The sequence below is a fragment of the Numenius arquata genome, chromosome 2, assembly GCF_964106895.1.
Source record: "Numenius arquata chromosome 2, bNumArq3.hap1.1, whole genome shotgun sequence".
Classification (NCBI taxonomy): Eukaryota; Metazoa; Chordata; class Aves; order Charadriiformes; family Scolopacidae; genus Numenius; species Numenius arquata.
Window position 1 is genome coordinate 80,548,661 of NC_133577.1, and position 19,936 is coordinate 80,568,596.

General features: G+C 41.9%; 1 protein-coding gene across 1 annotated transcript; it reads right to left on the reverse strand.

Moving 5' to 3' along the window:
• Positions 1 to 1,006: 1,006 nt before the first annotated feature.
• Positions 1,007 to 10,487, reverse strand: ACTR6 (actin related protein 6). The gene is made up of 11 exons (XM_074168167.1): positions 10,263 to 10,487; positions 9,637 to 9,754; positions 7,857 to 7,925; positions 6,410 to 6,533; positions 5,456 to 5,591; positions 5,309 to 5,365; positions 4,507 to 4,605; positions 4,249 to 4,327; positions 3,375 to 3,546; positions 2,316 to 2,454; positions 1,007 to 1,536 (listed from the first exon to the last, which is right to left on the reverse strand). The coding sequence occupies exons 1-11, from the start codon at positions 10,328 to 10,330 to the stop codon at positions 1,407 to 1,409; spliced, it is 1,191 nt and encodes a 396-aa protein (XP_074024268.1). The 5' UTR covers positions 10,331 to 10,487; the 3' UTR covers positions 1,007 to 1,406.
• Positions 10,488 to 19,936: the final 9,449 nt, after the last annotated feature.

A 19,936-nucleotide genomic window follows, 5' to 3' on the forward strand; every position in this document is an offset into this window, starting at 1 on the left:
CTCCTGTGTGGCTCATGTAGCTATTAACAGGAAGAGGAGGGTACCTCTTCCATTCTTCTGACCAGGTTAGACTGGAGGAAAGCCACCATAAGCTTGCAGTCTGAAGTAAAAAAGATCATATTCAAGAAGAAAGATCCTCTAAGAAAACTATTTAATTGGGGCAGCTCATCATCAAGATGTCCCATTCCATGGAGTGTTGGCTTCTCTTCCAAATTGGCCTTATGCTGAGACCTCTGGTTAGCCACAGGAGCAGCTCGTGATTATCTGGAACATTGATCAGAACAATGTCACCCTAACTCCATGTGCTTATCTGAAGTAGAAAAGAAACGGAAGCCAGAGATGAGGATATCTCTACCTTAATGTGATGGTGATCCCAGGGGCTGGTGGTATACACCTTTGTTGGGGTGTTCACAGCTCTGACCATTCAAGTACATCAATTACCCTTGGGTCACAGATCATAACAAAAAACTCTGTCCTGGCAACCAAGCAAGCCAGGTGGCGCCCTCCGAGGCTTCTACGTGGCTACTACCCTGTACTGTTGCTCTTTCCCCTCCTGCATGCAGTGCAGCACACACTGATGCCATGATAACAGAGCTTCTGCTACCACCTTTGCTCTGAAAACAGAAATAACAAACAGGTATAGGCTGGGGTATTTGTGTTTATCTAGAACACATGGATAGGACACAGATGGGATGACCCAGGCCACAGCTGCAAGATTTGTTCACCTCAGGCAGCTTCTGATGTCACCTTTTGTCGGAAAGGTGAGAGAAGTGGCAGGAAACTTATTTGCTAAGACATTGCTTAAAACTAAAACCAAACAAAAAACCCCACAACCTACTAACCCAAACCCCATTTTTAAAAAGGAATTGTTCAAATTACTCTTTTCTCAAAGCCTAAGTGTACTTTCAACAACAGTGGTCACATGTCAATTATATTCCTCTCATGGCTATTCACTAAAATAACCAAAACTCATATATTCCTTTTCAGGATAAGCAATCTCAAAGAGACCTTTTGAGATGTGTTTAATGGCCGTTCATTTGCAAGCACGAGTTAGAATAATATTCATTTTGTAAAAAAAGATAATAAAAAAAAAATCTTGATTTCTTCTCACCATGTGTTAGTGCCCCACCAGTACAAGCATTCAATATTTTTATTGCTTCATGCATTGAGGTTTCCTGCGATAAGAATACAATGAAGCTATGAGTAAAACATGAGAACATAATGAAATGACAATGAATATATTAGGCTTGCAAAAATTTATTTTTAAACTCTGAAAGCGATTCTTTCCCAACCCACTTAAATACAGGAAAGCTAAAACACAATCCTAACTGACAGAAAACAGGTTGTAATTCAAAGAATTCCATTCTGGGTAAAACAAAGGAATAACAATATACCAACTATGCTACCTATATATCAAATTTCTCTTCACAGATATTGTGTCCATGTTCTTCATAATCTTCTCTAGTTACTACCATGTCTTCAAAATCATCATTTTCAGAAATGAGCTTCCCACCTTCCCAAGAATAAGTAATAGGGCTGAAAAATTAACAAAGTCATCGTTATTCATCTGTACGTTCACTCGAAATACAAGTATGCAGCAATGATTTCAAAGACTTTACTTAGCCATACCTATTAAAAAAATTATTTTTGACTGCTAAATCAAACCATTCAGCTCCAGACAAGTTATGAGACAAAGTTTGAAATTTTTGCAGGACTAATTGACTTTGCTTTTTACAAAAAGTGCCTCTTTGGAGGTCAGGAAGTAGAGATGTCTTTGTATTTACTTTGCAGAGATAATGATTCATTAATATTTAAAAATACTCTTTAATAATACTTTTTGAAAAGTGAGGATTTTTTGTACTTTCAAGATAACACTTGTTTTGTCTCAGCTGTATACACTCTCTCTCTGCAAAATGTTACTTCTTCCAAATCCCTGAAGTGGCTACATTAATAATGACATGGCAGCATTCAGATGCTGAAAATTCTTCTAAGTAAAAGCCTAAACCCTAATCTTGCATACTTATGCATCCATTTAATGACAATAATCTTATTTATCTGTTTACAATAAAAAGACCAAACCTGAAGATACTTACTTATGCGCTTAACTTTATTACCCAAAGTACAGGGCAAACAGGTAGTCTCTAATTTATTTTGTCTGAAAATACGCTGATTTAAAGCATTCTTCTTTTACAATTTTGGTTCACTTAATATTTAAATTAACCCCTTTACTATCTTTTCAATCAGCAAAAGAAATCCTACTTTAGAGTTTGTTCTGCTAGCAAGACAAAGCTTGTTCTGTACAATTTAGAACTTACTTTTCAGGAAGAACAACGGAAACATCATAATCAGTTGGAGTAAGACAGCGAACTTCAGAATAAACCCGATCTCTGAAGCCTGGAAAAAGGGTGTTTCCCCCAGTCAGAACTATGTTCTTGAAGAAATGAGGCTGCATTTCTGTAAAATAAAGAAGTAAATCTGTAGTTACAGAATATATATTTAAAGGGGTTTTGCCCAATTTTGTTATGAATTGGAACAAAAGTAAGAAATATGCATAGAAGAATTTTATGATCATCTAATGGCCACATCAGTTAAATATTTTTACTGAGAAATACATGAAAGCGATCTATCACCCTCTGTTCTTCATGATTTTTAGAATTTGGCTTTGATAACTACTGTTTTCTTATATTGTCTATTAAATTCCATGTCTACCAACACAATTCCCCTTTCAAAAGGGATTGTAAATGATTTTTTTAAGAGTACAAAAAATAGCCTCAATGCTGCAATACTTATGTGGTATCATAAAACCTATGAAAGTCTTCTTTGTAATAATAACACTAACTCCATGTACATCATCTACAGAATGAAAGTTTTAGTGTTACTTTTGACAAACACAGCAGTCAGAAAGGTTTTCAAATTCGATGCTTAAATTACTGAGTTTGGTCAGTTTGATTTTTCTCGTCAGTTTGATTTTTCTCTTCTTCCAGTGAAGAAAGTTAGTTTAAAATACAACTAAAACTAATTTCAAGTATATTCCATCATCAGCATCAAAGACGGATAGGTCACATTAGAAAAGGATGTTGAGAAGAATTAAGTCTACAGCAATTAACTAAAACAAGAGTAGAAACCAATCAATGAATCACCACAAAACTGTGTTTGCCTAACAGAGAATCTTGTAGACAATCAGTTCTAGAATATATGACAGACACCAGAAGACAGAACAGTTCATGACAACTTAGTAGCCGGCATGTTGAGAGTACATCTATAGTATTTTAAGAACACTATAGATGCTGCTTAAAAAAAACCCCAAAACCAAAACAAAAAAAACCCGCAAAACAAAACACACACACACTTTTCAAAATACTTTTAGGTCATACCTTCAGGTAAATTCTGAATAGAGTAAACAATGGCTTCAGGAATTCCCATCTCTTGAATACCAATATCCGAAGGATGGAAGAGTATTTCTGGAACTGCAAATCTTTCATTTGCTAGACGAAGTATTTGCTCACCAGTCTTGTATTTTCCACTTAACACCATCTCTTCCCTTGGCTAAATTAAAGACATGAATAGTAGCCACTGCTTAAGAAAAGAAATTACATCCTAGAGTATTCAGTTAATCTTTTTCATTTACTGCAGAAGCAGACAATATATTGTACATTAAATGGTATTATCAACAAATCTTTTAAGAATAATAGATGTCCTGGTATTAAATCTGAAGTGACTTTGCTCTTATCAACTGCAGTTTTGCCTAAACAAAATAAAATAAATATGCACAAGAGCGGCCTTAAAATATCAGGCCTGTGGCTAACTCAGTAAATGAGATAAAATTGTTAAATTGTCCTCATTGGTATGAAGACTTTTCGGGCTCTTCTATAACATGACTTTGAACCTTCTACCCATTAGGGTATTTAAATGAAATTCAGAGAGTCTTACAAAAAGGCATCAAAGCAGAGAAAACATTTTCCAACTTAACTTTAAAAAGAGCCCAACAATAATGATGTGGTTAGGTTGTATGACAGAGCACAAGCATAGAAAGCTACAAGTATTAAACAACAGAACATAAAATGCTATGCTAGAAAAATAGTATCTAATTTTTATCTCAACTTCCTAAGGAAAACTTTACCAATTAATGCACAGCAAAGAAAGAAGTTACAATACGGCAATAGAAAAAAGAAAGAAAGTCTTTCTAACCTAATAGACTTGTGCAGGTGAACAGTCAAAAAAATACTTCAAAAAACATACTATCATTACCTTACAAAATCCCTTTTTGATTGTGCTGAAATCTGGCAAAACATAATCTACCATTACAGTATTCTCCTCTCCTTTCAATCTGAAAGAGAAGAACGTAAAACAAAACCGAGTAAGTCACAAGTCACAAGTTCAAAATCCCAACAAGACTTCCCTTGACCTAACTGGAAAATTTTCTGATTAAGACTATAGTTTTATTTGTTTGTACAACAGATTATTCAGAATTACCAACTTTTACATGTATTACCATTGTATACGTACTTGGCAATGTCCATGTCCTTGTAAAAGTCTTGAGAAACATAACACACATCTTCTTTCACTTGATTGATTACATGCGTTTCATCCATAACATGTAGCTGCCTGGAAAAAACAAAAACAAAACACACAGAAGTTTGAGAATAATTAAGTCTTAGCATCTGTCCAGAAACCTTTCCAGTTTTCCACTGGACATGAACAACCATAGCTTTCAAATCACAGAAAGCTACTGTCTCAATATCTACAACTTGTATTCAATTTACAAAAGCATTCCTGGCCTACTGTTTAACATTTTCCTATTTCACAGTTCAATAAATGCAAACATCTACCTGCATTTGCCCAAAGTCTTCATAAAAAGCATAGCCATAATCCTGCAATTAGTTCTACTAGCAAAGACCTTTACCTAAAGTTCCAAGCTAAGGGATCCTAATGAAAAGTTGATCCTATTGAATTTTATTTGTGGTATTGATAGAATCAGTTAGCCAACTGACTGATGATCTACTGAGACATCTCAGAAAACATGTAAGGACTCGGATAATCATGAACACACAGGTAGCCTCAGCAACTTGAAAAGCACTGGCACTTTAAAAACTAACAGCCTAATTCCTCAAAGAGCTTTAACTCATCTTAATTCATCTTCAGCTTAAGCTCAAAATGGCACCTTATAACAGCCAGCTTATAACAGCCAAAAATTCCCTTCTCCTTTAAACAGCATTTAATCTAAAGTTCACAGAAACAGTATGAATACCCCCACAAACATCTAGCATATTTCATATCAGGTCAGAAGACGACGATCAGCATGCTTTACCTGTAAGAGATGATCTCCTTTAGATGGTTGGTTAAGAGTTTTCCTCCAACATTAATCCTACAGAAAAAGAGTAACACATGGAATTCTGTCATTATTAACTTCAGGCATAGTAAACAATTCCTCTAGAAAATATATACTGCAGTTTACCTGATGATTGCCTCTTTCTTCTTCTTACTTCTACAATAGGGTACAATGTGTGTAAAAGAGTATCCACTATCCACAATGATACAACACAGCTCAGATGGATTATCCCGGAAATACCGATGCGCACTAAGAGCTCCAGCTGAAATACAGAAGATTTCATTCAATTTTTATATGAATATACACTTTTAGCATTTACACTGATATGAAAGCGTACTTGCTTTGTATTTTAAATGCCTTTGACAAACTTCCAAGACCTCACAACATAATACTACAGCCAACACATACATTAATTTTGACAGTAGATAAAATTAAGTATCATATATGCCCCCATTTAGTCTTTTTCAGGAATTCCAGCCCACGGTCATTTTCCTCTCCTAAAGTCCAAGCAGACTGATCACGCCACAATTTATCAAACCTATCTAAAGGAGTATCCTATGTCCAACCATCTTTCAAAAAGGTTGCGATGTTACTTCCACCTTCCCAGTAAGAGGCGATATATTTCATGATTTTAACGCTGCATTTTATTTGCTAATACAAAACAAAACCAAACAAAACCCCACCACCATCCCCCCCAAAAAAGGAAAGATATCAAAGTCTTCATGCAAATCTTTGGTGGACTTTCTTAAATGCTATCATGTTTCAAAATCCATCCGTTATCTCTGTCATCCTGACTCTCCTCAGATTTCCTTTAATTATATACCATGATACTCTTAAGATTAAAAGTAGTATAAGAGTATAACTGGAATTTCTAAAAAAAAAAAAATAAAAAAAAATATGTTTAATCCAGTTAGAGTACATGTAGGAGCACATTACTCAAGACCCAGGAAGGAAGGAAAGTCATTTCTTTACTATCTTTATATATAAACGTGTGCATATGCATGCATGCATATTTATTTATTTATTTACAAGGTTAACCTTCAAAATATATAAATGTGAACTAGAAGAAAACAGACTCACCATTTACTCTAAGAACTGCTTGAAATTGATATTCTTCAAATAGAATTTCATTCATGGATTCTTGTATTGAACTGAAGTTAAAATAAGGTTCAGTAATAATAATATTGGTATCTACAAAATCCACCTATGAAAAACACATTAAGATTGTCATTACACAAAACTTAGAAATTAGTACTCTGTTACCATATTTTGCAGCCGTTGAAGATCATGTAAATCTCAAGACATGATTATCACTTGCTGCATCTGTTTGTAGAAAATAGGCTTAGAAAGTTTTAGTTTTGTTGAAGACTTCACAAGCAGTGATACAACTTTATCAAATTAATGGGTAAAAACATAATAGAAGGGAATACCTTCATACAAGTTCTCCTCCTGCAGAACTGTATCCAACATTTCAAAGAGACACCCATAGAGGAACACGACATACTAACCTAAGATACTTTACACTAATCCTGTCAACTACAGAAAGGTAAGTCTCTTCAACAGCTCAGCACTTGATCACAGTCCCATGCAATGTAGAATCAATAATAAAACTCCCAGTGACATCTAATGAGGCCAGCAAAAGATCCTGGACTTTCCGTATTTACTAATATTTCAAACTCTTTTAGAGAGGACTTCAGAGGGTTACTTCAATCATAACTGGATACGGCCCTAAGTGTATTACCAGCTGCATTTCTCTATAGTTTTCACTTATGAAAAAGAATTTAAAACAAATTCTCTTTGCAACCATGACTAAACTGAATCTAATTCCAAAACTAAAAAGAAAGCTAAGTATCAAAAGCCAGCACTGAATATTTTTACATATGGCGACTAAGATATTTTGAGGCGTTAATTTCTTTCTCAGGACCATTCTGCCTCCTAGGTGTTACAAAAACCAAAAAACTTTCAGAGTACATAACAATAAATTTCTTTTAAGAAAAATTAAAATGGAAGCCTTGCTACACTTCTTGTGCTAAATCCAGTTTGTGTCATAAATAAGAAGAATTAAGTACCAGACATTTATAGTTCATACATTTAACTTACCCACAGGCAGAAAATGGTTAGCCAAATGTATGTCTTTTGGCATACAGACCTAGCTCATCACTCTCTTTCACATCAACAATTTCTTGATCTCAACCACAATGTATCTGTCTATAATTGTTATTATTTTTTACTAACTTGAACTCTTGATTATACTGATGTGAATTTCTTAACATACATGAACTAACTCAGTATGAATACACGCAAGATTGAAAAATTTAAATGTTTTTTTAATTCTTACACAGGAGTTCAAGGTAAAAATTTTCTTCAGTTTGCAAAAAAATAAATCCCTGTGATTTCTAATTGAAGGCACTTTCAAAGAGAATAGTAAGCTCAACAGTTCTAATATTAATATTTGATGCATTATGTTAATTCCATTAGTCAGTATTTAACCTACACAAAAACTGTAATTAAAAAAAAAAGCTCTTACTTGGTACATTTCTTTTCCAAAAAGATAATCCCAAACCTGTCTCTGGACATCCCAGTTCACCAAGTAACCCTGTAGGAGTTTAGAAAAAAAATTACAATATTTAGAAAATAAAATCATACTTTAAAAAAAAACCCAAACAACAACAACAAAAAAATTACCAAAGATACAAAAGTCATGTGATTGATAGACTGGTAACATAAAGAAATCTGAGAGTAAAAATGTCTAAATTCACATTTCTATGCTAAGGGATGAGTATTACATAGGATAAAGAATGTTGCAAATATTCCCCTATCAATCTGTCGATTACTACACTACAAAACCAATGTAAGTTGTGTTTCCTATCTACCTTATTCCCTTTAACAGAAGCCTGTCAGTCTGACCTCGATGCCAGGGAAGGCTATGGAGCAGATCATCTTGCATGCCATCACACAGCATGGACAGGACAAACTGGTGATCAAGCCCAGTCAGCATGGCTGAGTTTATGAAACCTTGATCAACCTGACCTCCTTCTAGGACAAGGTGAACCGCTTAGCGGCTGTGGATGTTGTCTACCTGGACTTTAGTAAAGCCTCTGACACCATTTTCCACAGCATTCTCCTGGAGAAACTGGCTGCTGACAACCTGGAAGGGCGTACTCTTTGCTGAGTAAAAAACTGGCTGGCGGGCTGGGCCCAGAGAGTCGTGGTGAATGGAGTTAAATCCAATTGGCGGCCCATCGCAAGTGGCCCCCCAGTATTGGGACCAGTTTTAATATCTTTATCAATGATCTGAACGAGGAGATCGAGTGCACACTCAGGAATTTTGCAGATGACACCAAGTTAGGCAGGAGTGTTGGCCTGCTTGAGGGTGGGATAGCTCTACAGAGGGATCTGAACAGGCTGGAGCAATGGGCTGAGGCCAATGGTATGAGGTTCAGCAACACTAAGGGCCAGGTCCTGCACCTGGGTCACAACAACCCCATGCAGTGCTACAGGCTTAGGGAAGAGTGGCTGGAAAGCTGCTGGGTGGTAACGGACCTGGGGGTGTTGGTCAACAGCCAACTGAATATGAGCCAGCAGTGTGCCCAGGTGGCCAACAGCATCCTGGTTTATATCAGAAATAGTGCGGCCAGCAGGACTAGGCAAGTGATCGTCCCCCTGTACTCAGCACTGGTGAGGCCCAACCTTGAGTACTGTGTTCAGTTTTGGGCCCCTCACTACAAGAAAGCCATTGAGGTGCTGGAGTGTGTCCAGAGACGGGCAACGAAGCTGGTGAAGGGTCTAGAGAACAAGTCCTGTGATGAGCGGCTGAGGGAGCTGGGGTTGTTGAGCCTGGAGAAAAGGAAGCTGAGGGGAGACCTTATCGCTCTCTACAACTATCTGAAAGGAGGCTGTAGCTACATGAGTGTGGGTCTCTTTTCCCAAATAACATGTGATAAGAGCAAACAGCTTCCAGTTGCACCAGGGGATGTTTAGGATCGATATTAGGAAAAATTTCTTCACTGAAAGGGTTATCAAGCACTGGAACAGGCTGCCCAGGGAAGTGGTATTTTGAAGATGAGTACAGCTGGCACTTAGGGAGGTGATTTAGTGGTGGACTTCACAGTGCTAGCTGTATGATCAGACTTGATGATCTTAAGGGTCTTTTCCAACCTAAATGATTCTATGATTGTTAAAACTTCACACCGGTGAATTTGCTTCTTGTATGATACTACATATAACCCTGCAGCTGGGTCATAATGTATGAAAACTATTCCTTAAAGCACCAATTTACAATGTAAAACTCAGGATATCTTACTTACTTTCTGAAAAGGGAGAATATAAAAAAGCCCAGAGGGATCTTTAATTTCATCCAGTTGATTTGCCGTGAAGGTTTTCAAGCGTGCAGTCTTTGATCTGAACTGACAGTTGGGGATAACGCTGGAAAAGATCGGGAAGCTTCCTATTCATCACGGTACGAGACACATTCCTTGTCTTTGTCCTACTTTAGTAGATAATGCACTTTCAATAATATTTTTGCTGCTGCGCTTTGATTCTAATCCATTAATTGGAGAGAAGTACGAGGGGAAATCTCTACTTTCTGACGCCTCCGGTGCAGAGGAGGCACCTTTGGGAAAACCAACCCAAGCCCTCCTGCGCACTGCACCGAGGTGTCCCCCTGCCCAGGCCCCGCGACCCCCCGGGACTGACGGCTTAACGGTCCCGCCGGCGCGCGCCGCAGGGGCGGGGCCCAGCACGCGCCGCAGGGGCGGAGCCAGACGCCAGGCCTCTCCCCGGCCGGCGCAGGCGCGCTAACGGCGCCGAGTCCCGGTGAGGGGCTGAGGGAGCAAAGGGCCAGCCTTCCGTGTTCTCGGGCACCGGCGGAGCGATGAGGGGACGCCCGTCCCGTCCTGCCCCGTCCCTCCCCGCCCTCTCCCCGGCCGCTCACCTGACGTTCGCGTGGCTGTAGCCGATCTTGGCGTTGTAGGCGCCGTTATCCAGCACCAGCGTCGCCATGTTCCCCACGGCGCCACGGCCGCCGCCGCCGTCCCAGTATTGATCCGCCACCGCCGTGGATCTCTATGGTTACCATAGAGCGGAGGAGCGGCGCCCGCGCGTGGTCTGACGGGACGCAAGAGTGCCGCTAGAACCGCCTCCGGCAGCGCGCCCGCCCCTACAGCCAGGCGCCGGCCGCTCACGTGCCACCGGTGACGCTAGAGACGCTGCGGAGGCTATTGGTCAGGCGCGACCCGGAAGCGCTCGCAAACGAGAGGGGCGGTGGAGACGACATGGCGTCGCGTCGTCTGGCGCTGGCGTCGTTCCCTGTGGGTGCGGTGCACCTGCGCGGGTAGCCCGGTCCCTTTTGGGCGGCCGACAGGCAGCCCCAGCCCTTTAGCGACAGCGGTGGGGGCCGGGCGGGTCGCGCCCTCCCGACAGGGGCACAGCGGGCACCGGGCCGTTACCGCCAGAGCCCGGTGGGTGCGAGCCCTTCTCTGGTGTGTATCGTTATTTTACCGTTGTTCTAAACGTGCTGTAATTAACACTTTCTTATTATAAATAGCATAAAAACCAGTGCTGTTGGTATTCGCTGTCACTGACCAGCTGTTGTTTACTTAAGTCCGTGTTGAATAGCCGGCTCTTTTATGGAATCACAGAGCCGCAGAACAGCCCGGGCTGGAAGGGACCTCGCAAGGCCGCCTGGTGGGAATGGAGCCAAGATGAGATGACCTAGCGCCCTGTCCAACCGCATCTTGAAAACTTCCAGCGATGGGGGCTCCACCACATCTCTAGGGAGGTTGTTCCAGTAATTAGTTTTTGCCGCTATAAAATTCCTTATATCAAGATGAAACCTCTCCCTGTTGCCCCTTGTCTTCTTGTGACGAGAGAGCCTCCATCCTCTTTGCAGTCAGGCTTTAAGTACTGGAATACTGTGATAAGGTCCCTCCTGAGCCTCTTTTTCTCCAGGGAAAAAAGACTTAACTCTTTCAGTCCTTCCTCATAAGGCAGCTTTTTCAGCCCTTTGGTCATCTTCATGGTCTTCGTTTGGACCCTTTCCAGTCTGTCCACTGCTTTTTTGAATTGTGGGGACCAGAACTGGCCACAGTACTCCGGGTGTGTGGCCTGACAAGCGCTGAGCAGGGAGGGATCATCACGTCTCTGTCCCTGCTAGTAATGCCCCTGCAGATTTGCCTTCATTGCAGCAGCACACTGCTGACTCCTGCTCAGCTCATGGTCCACCAGCACCCCCAGGTCCCTTTCAGCAAGGCTGCTCCCCTGACACACAGATCATAGCCTGCACTGGGCTCTTTGGTTATGTCATCCCAGGTGCAGGATCTTGCACTTGTCTTTATGATTAATTTTGTTTTACTTACCATCACTGGTATCTTTGTTGTTATCCAATAAAACAGGAAGTGAATTACAGTTTTGTGTCTGTGTGCAGTTGGCTTTCCTGGAAATACCAAACCTTAAAAATAACTGCTACTCTACATGATTACTCTTTACACTAACAATTATCAAATGTCTTTCCATGAGCCAGGATGTTCAGCAAAATGCACGACAATCTGATTTTAGACCAATCCTCTTTACGTGCTTACCAGTTTCTTAAGGACAGCATCCTTAATCTCCACTTTAGCAGATACTATTCTTTGGTTCTTGAGGAGAGGTCACAGGAATTATCAAAAGCCTGTTTTTCCAGTTCAGAGGTTTCTGGATTCTTTTAAAGAACACAGTTGGTTGGTCTCTTTCTTTGCTCACCAACAGGTATAGGAATAGTAAATTTTGGTTTTGTGATCAGAACTCTAAACCCAAAATACACAAAACATACAATTGTGACAAATGCTTTAGGTACTCACAGCATTACAGCGAAACATAAAATGTTACTCTTAAAATCATGTAATTGTTGCTTTGTCCTTTTATTAATAATATAAAGTTCTTCGAAGAATAATTTAGACACAAAAAATCATTATAGCTATTACTAACTTTTGTCTTGTGAAATTAAAGGTGAAAGCCAGAATTTAATTAATTACTTTTTCTCTTCTAGATACTAGTTCCAGCTCTGTGAGATTTCATCTGTTTTCGTTTAATGACTTGTATTGAATTCAGAGTTTCCTTTTGCTTTTTTTTTTATTACCTACAGGGCAAGTGCCAGGCTCTTAACAGTTCACTTAGATTTATGTGTAGTGGTTAATACACATAAATATTTAAAATCTCTCAGAACTAATGCTGGTATATTTACTGTCATTGCTCACTGAGGCCAATTCGCATACATATTTATTGAGTTTGTTTACATATTCACCCATATATTGCAGTGACGTTTCTGATAATACTTTTTTTGTTGTTGACAGAGTACCTAACAAAGACAAAGTCAGTAACATAGCAAGGACACCTAAACATGACTTTTAAATGTCCATATGGTAACAAACCTTGTGCAGTGCCCCTTACAATAGCTTAGAATTGATATTTTGTGATGATCTTTGAGTAATGGTCCGTCAGGCTACTTAAGCCTTGCACATCCACATTTTAAGACAAATCCTTCATTATCTTTTTCATTATTCATATGAAGCCATTCCAAATTTCTCATTCTGCAGTGTGAAACAAAACACTCGCTGAAACCAAAACAGAACTTCTTAGGTCACATTTTATTTGTTCTTTTCCCACATTTTCTACTGCTTTACTTAATGGGAAAAACAAAGAATATTTTTGTTAATTCTGTGACTTCCATGTTTCTGAAGTTGCTTGGGTTCTAGTTATGTTTTTAGGGTTTTTTTTTTCTGTTCTTACAGTTCAAGGAATCCACATGACCACATGAAAAGTCAAACTAAATCTGCACACCCAAAGCACACAGCTGCTTATTTGCTCTGCTTTGTGGGCACTTGCAGCCTCAGAACAACCAAACAGTGCCAACTACAGAATTTGCAGGTTGTTTAGAGCATCCAAAGAAAATTACGCTTGAGGAAGAGGTTATTGCATGCTTTGACCCGGACACAGGGGAGCATTTTCCTGGATTTAGCATCCATAAATGGAACCCCACACACCTTTCTTTATCTAGGTGATGGTGAAGGGCAGGCTGGGTGAATGAGATGACTGCCTGATGGGAAACTCTGTACATCCTTGGGTTCTTGGGTCATCTGTTGCATGGAAGGAGTTCACAAATAGGCCCTAGAAATTACCTGTGGTACATATAAGTTAAAATTCTTCTTTGAGATCATTTTAGCATCCTAGGTAAACTCACAAGAGGGGTTCTTTCTTGGTGACATGAGTGCTAGCTGCTCTGTAAGGGAGGGAAGCCAGGAGCTGAGGAGAATACCAGGTCCCACCACCCCCAGCCAGGGAGCAGGGCAGGCAGGAATGGGAGGACAGCCCAGAGCCCGGGTCATCAGGCAAGTGTCTGAAGATGAAGCAGGTCTGAGGTAAAGCATAGAAGTCAATCTTCAGGTCAGGGTCAGGATCAGGTCTGGTGGGGTGAACCAGGGCCAGAAATAGCCCAGGGATCACCAGGGAGGTCCATGGTGACCAGGCAGATCTGAAATCAAGGTGAAAAGTCGGTGGGTCAGGGTCCAGATCAGCAGGACCCAGGGAAATACATATGGTGATCTGCCACTGCAGCCACCCCTTCTTCTCCTATGACACAGTTTCTCTTCACTGGATGAGGAGTAATTTTGGTAAATCAAGAGCAAAAAGCCTTGGTTGCTAGATGAAGAAATCCTACATAGCAATGTTTATAAATGGAAAGTAGTCAGGAAGGCTAAGCCACTTTTTCCTCTTTGTGGTTATCATACTAGGGTGACAGCTGATGACACACACTATTTTCTTCATAAATGGTTCCCTTGCTCCGTTCAAAGCAGGAGTCAGTCTTTGGGACTTTGTATCGAGCGCCATTTTCACATAGCAGTAGTCTAATTATCATGAACATAATAGCAGAAATTCATCTGCCTGCAAACATGGGACTGTGATGTGGAGAATCAGTCCAAAGTCTTAATAAACATAGTCTGGGGATATCCTGATATTGATTTGCATCAGGCTATAAAATGAAGTGTCAGATACTCTGCTCAAACCAAGGGATAATCTGAGCTCCTTATCACATGCCCTTCTAATTTCCTGGGGTGGGGGACTGATCTATGCATTTTTCTCTGTTCCTCCATTCAATGTGCATCAGATGGGGGAGAACATGAGGTCACGATTCAGATCAACCCTGCTGGACAGGAATATTTCTGGTGTCCAATTCTGACATCAATGAAGAGCCTCTGGACTTTCCGTTTTCTGCCAGAGCTATGCTTGCAGGGCATTTGAAGGGGAACACACAGCATGCATCCTGCTTTTCCTGCCCCTTGTATTTTCTTTCTTGATGAAAAGCTGATCCATCATTATGGTGAACGCTGTTTCTCAAAAATACTGGTATATTTTTTTTCTGGTTGAGAAAATTGATCTTAAAACAGGAATAGAAGTGTTAGCTTCATACACAGCTCATTCCACTTTATACGTCTCTTTAAAGAATATAATGAGGTCAGTATTACACAACTGGCTGATTTTTAAATGCCTGGAAAAATCAATTGAAAATGTTCATCTCCTGACCTTTCATCTGTTATTGCTTCATAGTTCTGACTTAAAGGTCCTTAGGGTTTTGGTTCATTGCATGTAAATTATTAATCTGTTATGTATATGAGAAGCAAAGAAAATAATATCTGATGTCTTTCCTCTGCAGCTCTAGACTGTATTTTAGAGCCAGTGAGCCTTCATGCAGAGGTCACATCTGAAAATCTTGTTAGTCTTACAACTGTTAATTTTTTTCTTTTTCCAGTTAATACTACCATTTAGGGTACTTGGTGGCCTACCACTGAAATTTGTCAAGATACCATTTCTGAATGAGGGAGCCCCAGAGAAGAGGAACAAGATTATTGCCAGACATTTATTTTTTTAACTGACTTGGAATTTTTGCTACAGCATGAGAAACCATTCTCTCAAAATTAAAGTAATCTATAGGCTTTATACTTGTCACAGATACCCAGTGAAATGTAAACACCCGGAGAACACCTGGAGTGATTTGGGGGTTCCCAGATGGAAACAAATTTGAGAATTGCTTTTTGTAGCTGGGAATGAGTATAACTTATAAAAGAGTGATCACTTTTTTATAAATGTCTCACTTGGCTAAGCAAGGTGATTTTATTATGAAAGAGCTAGACTAGCAGAGTTTATCTGAAAAATTTAGAGTAACTTAAAATACTGCTTCTGTGAATGAGCTCTGCCAGCTCCGACGCTGGGGAAGAGCGTGAGGTGCTGGTATTAAAACACACGTGGGTAATACGCGTTTTATCAAGAGGAATTCTTGCTACATACTAGATCCATTTTGTTGATGTTGTCGTTCCCCGCGGGGGGGGGGAAGAGGGATGGAGCCACCGGCGGGGACAGGGACGCTGTCAAAGAGTTTTGGAGATGGAAAGGCTGAAGAGGGAGGAAAGAAGCAGCAGGCGGCGGAGCGCGGAGAACAGGAGGGCGGTGCGGCCCGGGACGGGCAGAGGCTGCTGACGCTGAGGGGGCTCGGGGGGCCGGCGGCGCTAACAGGCGGACCCCGACTGCGGCGGGCACCGGGGGCGGCTCCTTCCCGGGGGTCTGCGGGCTGAGGGGAGGAGACGCTCTCCCCCGCCTGCATCCGCCTTGCCAGAGGCTGCTGCTTCCCGCTCGGGGCGGTGGCTCCGGGTCTGGCCCTCCCCGCCGCCGCCCCCGCCCCCCGTCACTAGGCGATGCTGCAGCCAAGATGGCGGCGGGCGCCGAGTGTGGGTGAGCGGAGGCAGCAGCTCCGCTCCCGGAGGTCTCCCCGCCTCGGGCAGGGAGAAGCGGAGGGATGAGGCGCGTCCCCGGTCCCGGCGGGTCGTCGTGAGAGGCGCGGGCCGGCATACACCATGGCGGGGATTATCAAGAAGCAGATCCTGAAGCATCTCTCCAGGTCAGTGAGGCGTCGTGCCCCGGGTAGACGGTGGGCTGTGGCGGGGGGCGGCGGCAGCTCCCGGTCCCGCGCCTCCAGGCGGAGAGCGGCCCCCGGGGCCTGCCGCGGGGCTGGGGGTACTGGGCTTCCTTCAGCCCGCGGAGGGGGGAGCTGGAGCCGCGTCCTCGGGGTGACTGCTGGAGGTGGAGGGGGCGGCCGGCGGTGACAGCCACCTCAGCGGCCACTAGTCCCGTCGCTCGGTGCCAAGCGGCGTGCCGGCGGCTCGGTCTTGCCTGGCGCAGACGGGAGTCACGGAGTGAGTCACTGCCGGGCTCCGGTCGCCTCCCCGCCGGGCAGACGGTGGCCGCCCCCGCGGCCCGCCGCGCAGCCGAGCGGAGCCGGGCGGGGGCTACCGCGGCAGTGGGCCCGCGTCCCCCCGCCTTCCCCGGGAGGCGGCGGCCCAGCCCCTCGGCAGGGGGACGCCGAGAAGGTGTGTGAGGGGGAGGGCGGAAAAGAAAGGGGGGAAAATCCCAAACCCCGTGGTGATTCGGGAACGGGTGGTGGTGGTGGGGTTTACACAAGCCGACCCGGCTGGCTTGGTGGTGGCTGGGGGCGCGGGAGCCCGGCCTGTGCCCTGGCAGACATCTGAGCTCCGGCAGCCGCAGGTGAGGCCGGGTAACAAAAGAGATGCGTTCCGGTGCTCGCCGAGGGATGAAGTAACTTCGGCGTCTTCTGGGTGACTGAAATCGTATCTAAGGTGCCTTGTGGGTTAAAAAAACCAACGAAACCCCACCACCACCACTGTAAAATCCTGTATCTGTCAGCATTGTATGCTTCAAAGATGGAAAAACTGCAGAAAAGTACACAATCCGATGGACACCGTTTTAAAAAGCCACGTTGCATTTCTCCCATTTTCTGAAGAGAGATGAAAATCTGTTAGGTACTTGATCTGTCATGATGTCACAGTGTTGTAATTCTTCAGAGCTTACTTTTATAAATTAAAACATATAACCTGAAATATTGGTCCCTTATTTGCTCGTTTTTTTCAAAATCATTTATTCTAATTTTGTGTGGTATTTCTGAAAGGTGTTTATTTTCATCAGTGCTAATAGATAGAGAAAATCAAATGAAAGGACAGATTGTCATTTGACTAATCTGTTAATAATGCACAAGAAAGCAAAGGAGTTGGAATGAGAATTTTGTTTATCTGTCCACTGAAGATGATGTATGAAGCAGTAATAGAATAATTTTTTTCCCCCTTCCTACTCATGAGTTTTGTAGCTGGGAATGCTGGCAAAGAAATCTTGTCTTCACGTGAAAGTAACTGAGCACTGTGAGAGTGGAAATGCAGTAGGAAGATGACATCAGCCTAGAGTCAGTTTTCTAAACAGAAACTGGCATGAAATCACTGGGCTTAAATGACTGACACAGCTCACTTCTTATAGTGCTATTTAGCAAGCTGTGTGAAAAGAGAAGTGAACTCTAATCTCTGCTACAGGTTAAAGTCTAAAATGTGTCTCAGAACTGGGCATGAGTGACGTGACCTGTTTTTTTGTCTAGTTTTTTCAAATAAACCTAGGTTATAATTAAGTAATTTTTAATGTTGATAAATCTATGTTTGCTTTCGCGTGTGATGTGATAATGCTTATTCAACAAGACTATGTCAATTGATTGTGACAAGTTTTGCCATTCTTAAAAAGCTTATGGGATACGCCTAACATTCAGAGGTTTGCAAGTTCAGGTTGAGTCTCATGATCCGCACTGTTGACATTAAAAGAGCATGTTTGCTACCTAAAATATAGACAATGTTATTATTAAGCCCCTTATTATGGGTGTTCTTAATCACATGATCAGATAGTATCTTTTCTCCTTGCAGAACTGGTGCTTCAGTGATTACAGAAGTTTGTTACACAAGGCAATAGAGTTCAGGTGACGAGCACCTGTAAATCTGGTGGCTTTTTACATTTCAGGAACTTGTTTTTTCAACAAAAGCGATAATGTTTTTCTTTATTTCAGGATTTTCTTTAATATGTTTTATAAGAATGTGATTAGGGTAGGCTTCACACACTGTTCTATTTCAGTCTGGAGCCAAATACATGAGGAATTTCCTGTAATACAGAGGGTGCCAAAAGCCACTTTCACTTTGTACTGTTGTTACTATATTGGTTCCTCTTCTACAGTTTTCATAGTTCCTCAAAACTGATGCCTGTTTGCCATCTTCAACAAAGCAGATGTAAAAGGCAGGATTAAAATGTACTGGAAGAAGCCCATATGTAATAAAGGAAAAATGGAAAGAATTATCCTGTAATCTCAATATACTTTCAGTTTTGATTATTGTATTTCTCTGTATATTTCAACAAAGCCAAGTCTAATATGTAATTCAAAGAACAAATAGAAGAGATGAACTATTACCTTCAGTTACAGAAGAGTACTTTTTTGCCACAGATCACAGAATTGCTGAATGGTTGAGGTTGAAAGGGATCTCTGGAGGTCATCTTGTGCAGCTCCCCCAAATCATTGTTGATTTAGCAATATTTGCTATGAAAATGGTTGCAATATCTGTTACTTGCATGTTAGCAATTTTCAGCTTTCTTACTATCTAGATACTGTATATGCAAATGTAAAAGTGTTGTGTCATTCAGCAGTATAGTTTCCATTTAGCAATTTACAGTGCTTTTAGATGATGAACTGATATGGACACTGGTGTTGTGAAGAAGCCTTAGGAAAATCTTTACATAGATATGACAATGATGATATTTACATAGATATGAAAATGACAATGAGCAAGCAATGTGCTCTTGTGGCCAGGAAGGCCAACAGAATCCTGGGCTGCATAGGGAAGAGTGTGGCTAGTAGGTCGAGGGAAGTCATTCTCCCCCTCTACTCTGCACTGGTGAGGCCACAACTGGAGTATTGCATCCAGTTCTGGGCTCCCCAATTCAACAGGGATAGGGAACTACTGGAAAGAGTCCAGCGAAGGGCAACAAAGATGATTAAGGGATTGGAGCATCTCCCTTATGAAGAAAGGCTAAGAGAGCTGGGACTCTTTAGTCTGGAGAAGAGAAGGCTGAGGGGAGACCTTATTAATGCCTCTAAGTATCTCAAGGGTGGGTTGAAGGAGGAGGGAGCCAGACCCTTTTCAGTGGTTCCCAGTGACAGGACAAGGGGCAACGGGCACAAGTTGGAACATAAGAGGTTCCACTCGAATAGGAGAAAGAATTTCTTCACGGTGAGGGTGACAGAGCCCTGGAACAGGCTGCCCAGGGACGTTGTGGAGTCCCCTTCTTTGGAGATTTTCAAGACCCGCCTGGATGCAGTCCTGAGTAGCATTCTCTAAGCAATCCTGCTTCAGCAGGGGAGTTGGACTAGATGATCTATACGGTCCCTTCCAACTCTAAAAAAATTCAGTGAAATTCAGTGAAATATGAGTCTTTAAGGTCTGAGAACAAGAAGATGACCCAAGCTGCGTTGTGGAACGGTTTTGGTATCTAAATGACTTTTTACCTTTGTAAAAGGCTTTCCTTATTGCTGTGTTACAGCTAAGAACAGTGAAGGTAGCAGAGTTTACTTACTCAGCTTGTAACAAACCTGTATCTCATGTCAGCATCTGGTGATGAGGTTTAAACTTTCTCAGTCTTTTAAAAACTCTTAAAGCTATGTCCTCTGTCTTCAACATGCATTGCTCTTCTCCAAGGCTGTGGAAG

Bases quoted from the DNA above. Each gene is read 5' to 3' on its own strand.
- ACTR6 (XM_074168167.1), bottom strand. From the start codon at position 10,330: ATGGCGACGCTGGTGCTGGATAACGGCGCCTACAACGCCAAGATCGGC. The intron at 4,606-5,308 runs GTAAAGCATGCT...TGTTTTTTCCAG, and splicing joins AAGGAGATCATCTCTTACAG to GCAGCTACATGTTATGGATG. The intron at 2,455-3,374 runs GTATGACCTAAA...TTTATTTTACAG, and splicing joins TATTCAGAATTTACCTGAAG to AAATGCAGCCTCATTTCTTC.